The 10,000-nt window shown below is 34.2% G+C and overlaps 2 protein-coding genes across 2 annotated transcripts in view; one reads left to right on the top strand and one right to left on the bottom strand.

Moving 5' to 3' along the window:
• The window catches only part of LOC136849958 (uncharacterized), a 272,614-nt gene that overhangs the window by 230,212 nt on the left and 32,402 nt on the right, over positions 1-10,000 (bottom strand). The window lies entirely within an intron of this gene.
• Positions 6,584-8,633, top strand: LOC136849454 (uncharacterized). Its single transcript, XM_067122804.1, has 2 exons — positions 6,584-6,752; positions 8,452-8,633. Exons 1-2 carry the CDS (start codon positions 6,584-6,586, stop codon positions 8,631-8,633), a joined length of 351 nt encoding a protein of 116 aa, XP_066978905.1.

The following is a 10,000-nucleotide window of genomic DNA, read 5'->3' on the forward strand; positions in this document are numbered from 1 at the left end:
GATACCCTGTGATGCTGTTATTTTGGTCAAATTGCTTTCTCAGTTTCATGTTCTTTCTAGTAACACTTTTAGCAGATAGGGAATATTTAGATGAAAAAATATAAATATAATTATAAATAATTTATAAGGATAGAGAATATCTGGACAAAAAATCTATAAATATAATCATAAGTAATTTCTGAGGAGAGAGAATTTTTGGATGAAATTCATCTCAAAACATAATCACAAGATATGTTCATAATTTTCTTGGTTGTTTTGAATACCAGTTAGCATTCTTACTTTTTGTAAGGGAGAGAACATTAAAAAGAAACAAAATCTTGCGTCATGTCTATATTTTAATTTTATCGTATTCAGAGCGTAAGATTTGAATTACTATGAAATTAATCGTATTTGTTAAATAATAAATAAAAAAATAACATGGTTAACATGAAAGTGTACCATTTAAAGAGAAGATACTATAATCACGGTCTAATCTATGTATGTATGTAATTAGGGTTTAATGATATTTGCTTGTAATCTCAATAATTAGATTTTTAAAAGGAAGTTTATCCATAGCTTAACAGAATGTAAATTCATAAAAGCTAATTACCCCAGCAAGATATAACTCACAGTCTTACATTAACTGATTAAATGGTAATCCAATGGAAACTTTCCCGAGTAAAGTGCAAACACTTTTTTTTATGGGGGAAAAAAGAGTAATTACTTTGAGTAGATTAATTTCTCCAAAGAATTTCCTACACTCATTTAGTTAATGAAACTTTAATCTAATGAAAACTTGGCATAGGCTGAGAGCAATGCCTTACCTCGAAAAACATTTTGAGTACAAACATTGTGTTGAGTTTAACATAAAAGCAATGCCTTAGTTCGGAAAAAAAATTGTATACAGAATACATACATTGTGTTGCAATGCCTTAGTTCGAAAAACATTTATATACAGAATGCGAACATTGTGTTGAGGCTTACATAAGAGCAATGCCTTAGTTTCTAAAAACATTTTAAGTACAAAATACAAACATTGTGTTGAGTCTAACATAAGAGCAATGCCTTAGTTCTAAAAACATTTTAAGTACATAATACAAACATTGTGTTGAGTCTAATATAAGAGAAATGCCTTAGTTCGAAAAAAAATTTATATATTGAATGCAAACATTGTGTTGAGTCTAACATGAACAATGCCTTAGTTCGAAAACATTTTATATACAGATTGCAAACATTGTGTTGAGTCTAACATAAGAGCAATGCCTTAGCTCGAAAACATTTTAAGCACAGAATACAAACACTGTGTTGAGTCTAACAAAGCAAACATCCGACTGGCCGAAGGGAAAGTGTGAGTTAACTCCAGAAGCTCAACTGTGATCAGTGTATCGCAGCTCTTAATGTAAATTAGCGAACTCGAGCCAGATTACTGGAGTAGATGGAGTGTTCTCCCACGTGGGTGGTGGATTTAGATGGTATTTAGGAAATTGGATTGATAATGCTTTTGCCTGGTACTGTTTCTAGTTGGAGAGAGAGAGAGAAGAGAAGAGTTTGCTGACTGACATTGAATAGTCATACCTAGGCTCATAAATATATATATATATATATATATATATATATATATATATATATATATATATATATATATATATATATATATATATATATATACATATATACATATATATATATATACATATATATATATATATATATATATATATATATATATATATATTTTTCATATATATATATATATATATATATATATATATATATATATATATATATATATATATATATATATATATGAATATATATGATGGGGTTCTATAATATTTTGAATATTTATGTTTTCAATAAAACAAAAAATTACCTTACTATGTTTTAAGACATTTCAGACGTTTATGGAAATATATCATAGATATAAGGACAAGAGCATATGCGATATTTTAAAAATTCAGTTTATTCTCAGGCTATGAATTCTGTTGCTAATATACTACTTTGATCTTGCAGAGGATTCACCTTACATTTTTTACCCCAGCGTAGAAATTCAATACTTTCAGACAATATTTCAAACCATTTTGTTATTGAGCTTCGACAAAGTAAAAGGTTTCAGAAAACTTTGCAAAGGTCTTCAAAAACGGTCTTAGACCCGAGACCTAAAACTGCGAAGAAAAATGAGACGGGCCAAAGTAGTGTTGACGCCGAAAGTATGAGAAATGGTCTTGGAGCGACGGGGCCACAGCTCCAGGTCCAATAGAGACAAACGTTTCCCTTTCCTCACAAAGCTCTTGCAAAAACAATTTTTTTAAATCTTGCGAATTCTGTTTCTGCCTCCCTGTTTGTAAAATGGAAGGGTCATAGTGTCGTGGCTAAAATGTTTTTAATTTAGGATAAATAGTAATTTTAACAACTTGTATCTTAATTGTTTTAGACACATGAGGAGCAACGCGTAGTATTCGCAAAAGCTCTAATTGTAATCATTGACGAAAATACAAAATATTGGAATTACTGTGTATTTTTAATGTGAATTCATCATTATTATTATTATTATTATTATTATTATTATTATTATTATTATTATTATTATTATTATTATTATTATTATTATTATTATTATTATTATTATTATTATTATTATATTTTTTTGTCTATATCAGTCATCCTATTCGACTGGGTGGCATTTATAGTGTGGGGTTCCGGGTTGCATCCTGCCTCCTTAGGAGTCCATCACTTTTCTCACTAGGTGAGCTGTTTCTAGTAGCACACTTTTCTGCATGAGTCCTGGATCTACTTCGACATCTAGTTTTTCTAGGTTCCTAATCAGGAATCTTGGGATCGCACCTAGTGTTCCTATGATCATGAGTTCAATTTCCACTGGTATATCCTATATCTTTCTTATTTCGATTTTCTGGTCTTGCTACTTACCTTTATTATTATTATTATTATTATTATTATTATTATTATTATTATTATTATTATTATTATTATTATTATTATTATTATTATTATTATTATTAAGTAAACAGCCAGAGGAACCGAAATAAGAGCCTATATATAATCTTGCAAATTAAATGTGCACAAGTGGGAAAAGAGATTCATCACTTGGAAATAATCTGACGTCACAACTAACAGGGTCATTGACACAGCAGTAAAAAAAAAAAAACACACACACACACACCCACACACAGCCACAGCTTCTAAAATTCAAGAGAAGAGAGGAAGAAAGAGCCATGGCTGAATACGACCAACCCAGAAACAAAAACAAATATTCAAATATAAAAAAAGTTGTTTGTTGAAAAAACTAAAGCAACAACTACGCACTGCATTCGAAAGCAGTATTGCATTCCCTCCTGAATGAACGGGTTTGCAACCCTCTCGTAATTTCGTCCCCTAAAAATAATGGGTGTTCATTCTGGGCCAAATGTATTGCATCATACACTCCAGCCTTATATTTTTATTGAAAAATTATAAATTTTTTTACCTATTTTATTCATTTTTTTAAAACTTACCTATTCATTTACTTGTTTAATTATTCATTTGTTTATCTATGTATTTATTTATCAATTTAGTTTTATATTTTTGCCTTCTGTCAGTTTTTTTTGAATGCATATGATTTTTAGGAATTTTGTTTTAATCGACATAATATTGTAATAAAAAAACTCCATTGCTGTGCTGATATATGAACGACTTTCACATTTTTTTATATATACAATACAATATTCACTCTTGCATTACTTTAAATAAATAAATGATGTCTTTTGACATATAATTTATTATGTATTACATCCTTTGAATCTACTATGATAACTTTTTTTTGTGAAATCTATCTCTTTCTGGTAGCATCCCTCACGAAATATCAAAAATAATTTGGTAGTGTCGCACAGTAAGAAAGAAAAAATGTAACCCATTTTTTCGAGAGTGATAATGATACAAGAATTAATTTTATATTTTGCAGACACGGGTGTTCACATATGTAAATTCACTTTCTTTTAATTCGTTTAACTCTTGCTAATAATTCAAAGAAAGTATAACCATTACTCATCCTAAAGTGGAAGGAAAATGAAAAAAAAAATGGAATAAGGACCACAGACCAAAAATTAATATACACGCAAATAAAACGAAAATATACAGAATGTCAAAGAGTAAAGAAAGAATAATGAATATTTTTAAAAGCGAAAGTATAAAGAAGAAACATAAAAATACAGCTTAAAAAGTAAGTGGGGAAGACTGACATGAATAAGGCAAAAGCTGGAAATGAAACGAGAGTGGAATAAAAGAGAAATGAGAAAAAAAGAGAAGTTACTCCTATGCTTCCATTCAAATCTTTCCTGGGTTGAATTTTATACGTCCTTTTTAACTCTACGTCTGTTTTACATTGCTCTAGGGGTTTTTGGCACGCATAGGAGAGAGAGAGAGAGAGAGAGAGAGAGAGAGAGAGAGAGAGAGAGAGAGAGAGAGAGAGAGAGAGAGAGAGAGAGAGAGAGAGAGAGAAAGTTACTTTTACCATTATCTTTAAGAATAAGAGTTTCTATCTCTTTAGTGCGTATATGTGTGGGTGTCTGTTCTGTGTGTGTGTGTGTGTGTGTGTGTGTGTAAGAGAGAGAGAGAGAGAGAGAGAGAGAGAGAGAGAGAGAGAGAGAGAGAGAGAGAGAGAGAGACAGACAGACAGACAGACAGACAGACGTTACTTTTATCATTATTTTTAAGAATAAGAGTTCCTTTCTCTTCCAAGGTAAGTAACCTCCAAGTGTGTATGTGTGCGTGTGTGTCGATGTGTGTGTTCGTGTGTGAGAGAGAGAGAGAGGCCCCACAAATGATTCCCTTAAGCAAGGTTAGTTGAGGATCATTCTGGCTGAGAACGATTCTGCAGAACTTCCTCGGTCGTTCTGGGACTCGAAAATGTCATTGCCTCGTTTCCTTCAGAATGACGATTTTTCCCCCAGGTTGGAGAAGGCCGTAGTCGAACAGAGCACTGGGCAAAAATGCCACTGGGAAACTGGTCGTTTTCGTCTCAGAACGGAAGGTGAGCACGAGAAGAAGTCTCTCTCTCTCTCTCTCTCTCTCTCTCTCTCTCTCTCTCTCTCTCTCTCTCTTTCTCTCTCTCTCTCTCTCTCTCTCTCTTGTCATACTAAAATAATGAATATTCTCTCTCTCTCACTCTGTCTCTGTCCCTCTCTGTCATACTAAAATAATGAATATTCTCTCTCTCTCTCTCTCTCTCTCTCTCTCTCTCTCTCTCTCTTGTCTTACTAAAATAGAAAATGTCATCTGTCTGTCTGTCTGTCTGTCTGTCTGTCTCTCTCTCTCTCTCTCTCTCTCTCTCTCTCTCTCTATTAAACTGTTCTAATAAACTGTGAATATAATCTCTCTCTCTCTCTCTCTCTCTCTCTCTCTCTCTCTCTCTCTCTCTCTGTCCCTCCTTGTTATACTAAAATAATGAATATTCTCTCTCTCTCTCTCTCTCACTCACTCTGTCTGTCCCTCCCTGTCATACTAAAATAATGAATATTCTCTCTCTCTCTCTCTCTCTCTCTCTCTCTCTCTCTCTCTCTCTCTCTCTCTCTCTCTCTCTCTCTCTCTCTCTCTCTCTTCTCTCTCTCTCTCTCTTTATTTCCCTCGGGAAGGAGAAGATTTGGAAACAGAAGGAAAAGAATTGTAAAAGGAGACACGTAATGACAGAAATAAACCGGAAATATAAAGAAAATCGAATTATGTTAAGAAGATTGAGCAGTTTCTAAAATTAACTTCGATAAGATTTGAGAGAAAAAATATTAATCACTTAAAAAAAAAAGAGTTCATTTTAAGGGTTGAATAGTGAAGGGAAAATATTGTTTCAATCAAGAGTAAAGAAAATAAGAATTAAGAATATAATATTATAAACATTTGTTGGAAAGAAATATATATACATTACATATATTTATATATATATATATATATATATATATATATATATATATATATATATATATATATATATATATATATATATATATATATATTAAATTGAGAAGATATTGAAATTTCTGGAACATATTCCAGACGCCGAATTTTATATGAATGGGTAAGAGATGAGTAAAACTCCCTTAATAAACTGTAAACTGAGAATCCATAGATTTTACAATAGGTGGATCTATGTATGATATAAACAAAAAAATAGGTAATAATGGTTTACATCACTATATCACTACTGTCAAAGAAATAACGCAGAAAAGTATACCAAAAGGAAGATAAGAAACAGGAAGGATATAAATGAAGAGAAAAAAATGAGACAATACCACCGTAAACACAGTCCTTTTAGCCAGTAAGCCCGAAGTGGAATTTCCTTCTTTCATCAAGTATCCGGCATTGTCGGGAGGTTTTCGGAGGTGGGAGCCCCCCCGGAGGGTGGGGACGTATCTCCCCAACCTTCCAGGACAGCCCCCTTCCCATCCCTACCATCTCCTTTCCACTCCTTTCCCCGACACAAACACACACAAACACTCCCAGCCTCGCCCGGTGAGGGCAGTCACGGCTGAAGATTTTTCGACAATAGTTTATTTTTCCTCTCGAATCATAGAACACGAAGCGCTGCGTCTTCCCTTTCAGGACCGGATAACGAAAAATGAAGCTTCCCATTTCAGTGAAGTGGCCCTTCTCCTCCTCCTCCTCCTCCTCCTCCTCCTCCTCCTCCTCCTCCTCCTCCTCCTCCTCCTCCTCTCACTATATCTTGCGCTTCCCCTTCCGTTCAATCTCAACGTCGCCGACAGGATACTTGGGTAAAGAAACAAACAGTGAGTGAACTTCTTAGGTATCGTCTTCAGGGATATTTGATTAAGATTGTCCAGCGCATCGGGTTCCAGTTTCTGATTCTCTCTCTCTCTCTCTCTCTCTCTCTCTCTCTCTCTCTCTCTCTCTCTCTCTCTCTCTCTCTCTCTTTCATTGCTTGGTAAGAAATGAATGAAGACTGACAATGACTGTAGGGATATATATATATATATATATATATATATATATATATATATATATATATATATATATATATATATATATATATATACTGTATGCATGTATGAAAGTATATTACTTATTTAAAAGTAACCGTTACATCTCTATGGAACATACATTCTCCTTTCCCATTCTCTCACCATCTGTCAGGCTCGGTTGTCACTGGTTCTCTCCTTTGCTCTTTTGTTCGTGTCTGTTACTGACATAAATCCCTTTTCTCATGACACCCTCACCCACGTCACAGCCCGACAAAAGAAGAAGAAGAAGAAGAAGAAGAAGAAGAAGAAGATTTAATCTCGTACGCTGTTGGCTTGCACCTCGGTTTTCTCATACTGGGAGTCGAGAAGTCTCGTACCCGAAGAAATAATTCCTATTATCTAGAATCCAGTTTCCTTTACGTAAGATCACGATTTTAAGTATTCGGATTATAGGTTTCCCTAGATTCGATGATTTTTGGGCATGGTACTAAGTTTTCTCATGCTCATAATTAAGATTTTCAGAATAGAATCAACGTTTCTTTATGATCAAGATTTCTCCTTCCCAACATCACGTTAACCCCTTCGTGGAATCAAGGTTCCTTTTGCTCAGAATCGAAATTGCTTATACCGAGAATCGAGGTTTCTTCAGAATCTAAGTTTTCCTGCCCTAAATAAAGATATCCTGTACACAGCACAGTCATTTCTCCCAACCAGATCAAGGTTTCTAGTCCCTGGAATCAAGATTTCCCGTCCCTAAAACCAGAATTCCACTTTTCGGAAGAGAGATTCCTGGTACACAAGACGAAGAATGCCGCACCCAGAATGAAGATTTCCCGTACCAAGAAACAGGAGTTTTTCATAGGTAGAACCAAGATTAATCGCGTCTGGAACCGAGTTTTATCGACTACACAATAAAAATCGCATGACTCAGCAGTGCAACAGAAGAAGAAGAGTGCAATGATTTCGTAAAGGGAAGGTGGGGCGGGGGTGGGAGGGGGAGTGGGCTTGGTATGTGAAGGAAGGTCATCCGAAAGATCCTTCGGTGTTGTTTAAGAACATCCTTTCCAGGACTTTGTGTGGAAGTTTTGAAAACCCTCCTGCAGTATCTTGAGCCTGGCTGGATTCGCTTCATGAACTTTTGACTTATATTTAGTTTTATTTGTCTTAAAGTAACTTATTTTAATTCCTGCTTTAATATTTGATTGAGGCTTTTTTAGTTCTCTTTTCACTCACGTATTTATTTGTTTTGAAATATTTTGTTTTAAACTTTCCTTCAAAATTTATTGTTTTCAATTTTCCTTCTTGTCTTTTCACTCAAGGATTTATTTCTATTTATTTGTTTTGAAGTGGTTTATTTTAACCTTTCCTTCAATAATTTATAGAGTTTTTTTCAGAGTCCTCTGAAATACCTGTCTTTACAGGTTTTTTCAAGACATCCATCAACAGTAACCTCTTCTCCTCCTGACGTTTACCCCATATTCCAACGCTATATTCTAACCTTCTTTAGCCTTTTCCACTTTCGTTCCTGTCATATCTGTATTTATAGCTCTCTTCACCGCATCTATCACCCTCCCTCTCCTCTCCTCCTCCTCCTCCTCCTCCTCCTCCTCCTCCTCCTCCTCCTCCTCCTCCTCCTCCTCCTCCTCCTCCTCCAGACTTTTTTCGTCCCATCGCTCTGCCTCCGAGTGAAATATGAAACCGCCATCCATTGAGGTATCTTAAGCAGATTCAAGCAGGTTCGGAGGAGAAAGATGGCGGCTGGTTTGGCACGAGAGAAAAAGGGAAGGTCTCTTCTGAAAATGGAGGTCATTTCTTCACGGTTATTGCATTCTTTAGATTCCATACTCTTTCATGAACAGGTTTTGAGAGAGAGAGAGAGAGAGAGAGAGAGAGAGAGAGAGAGAGAGAGAGAACTCGGAGATTTCTAAGAGAATCTGCATCGACATTGAGAGAGAGAGAGAGATTTTATCTCAGAGCTATTTTTAAGTAGGAAAATGTTAATCTGCATCGACATTGTCATACAATTATGAGAGAGAGAGAGAGAGAGAGAGAGAGAGAGAGAGAGAGAGAGAGAGAGAGAGAGAGAGAGATGATCTCAGAGCTCTAGGAAAACTCAGACCAATTTTTAAGAAGGCATTTGTTAACCAGCACCGATAATGCCACACAAGAATGAGGCAGACCAAAGATTCCACATAATTTTATAAACAGAGAGAGAGAGAGAGAGAGAGAGAGAGAGAGAGAGAGAGATGCATTCATGTTTCCCATCCAGCCTTTCATTAGTAGATGGCTCGGATTGATGAAAGTTCCCTTCTTTAAATGAAGATGAGATAGGGGTCATATTACTTCTTTATTGCATTCTTAAGATTCCATCTCATATCATGATGAGCAGGTCTAGTCTGGGGTCTTATTTTAAACATTTGAGTGCTTGAGACTTAGGTTCAAGACGCTGCTTGTTCAATTTTTGAGTGAAAGCAATCATATATTATAAACTGATCATACCTTTGAAACAAATTCAATTATGGATATTCTTGATATTAGCATTATAGAGTATTGCTGATAACGATATCTTTCTTAGTTTTGAAGTGGTAATATTATAAATATATATTATTAATAGATTATCTCTTCTTTAAATGAGTAAACTTTCTCTTCTTAAGAAACTCTAATGACTTTTTACGGCATTCAATAAGAAATTAGAGTAATTTTTCTTATTTTATCAGACCACTGAGCAGATTAACAGTTAAATATAAAAAATACAAGTAATTAGTGATTATATCTTAAGTGAACTAACAAGTAGAATCGGGTATGGATACTGAACATGTAGCTTTCTTAACAGCGAAAAATTTATATATATATTTTATATAATTGACACAAAAAACAAATAAAAATATATCTTTTATTGATAGTAACAAAGGAATATGATTATGTCCTATGATAACGAATATTAAATAATTCTTATTTGTCTTAAGAAAAAAAGAAAAAGGTACATATTGGTTTTACCCCCTTCTAGAAAAATAAGCAACTGGAATTTATACATGTCACGTACAAAATAATTTTAG

The sequence above is a fragment of the Macrobrachium rosenbergii genome, chromosome 21 (genome assembly GCF_040412425.1).
Source record: "Macrobrachium rosenbergii isolate ZJJX-2024 chromosome 21, ASM4041242v1, whole genome shotgun sequence".
Classification (NCBI taxonomy): Eukaryota; Metazoa; Arthropoda; class Malacostraca; order Decapoda; family Palaemonidae; genus Macrobrachium; species Macrobrachium rosenbergii.

Excerpts from the sequence above, each read along its gene's own strand:
- LOC136849454 (XM_067122804.1), top strand. The coding sequence starts at position 6,584 with ATGAAGCTTCCCATTTCAGTGAAGTGGCCCTTCTCCTCCTCCTCCTCC. Across the intron at positions 6,753-8,451 it reads CTTGGGTAAAGAAACAAACA|CCTTTTCCACTTTCGTTCCT; the intron begins GTGAGTGAACTT and ends AACCTTCTTTAG.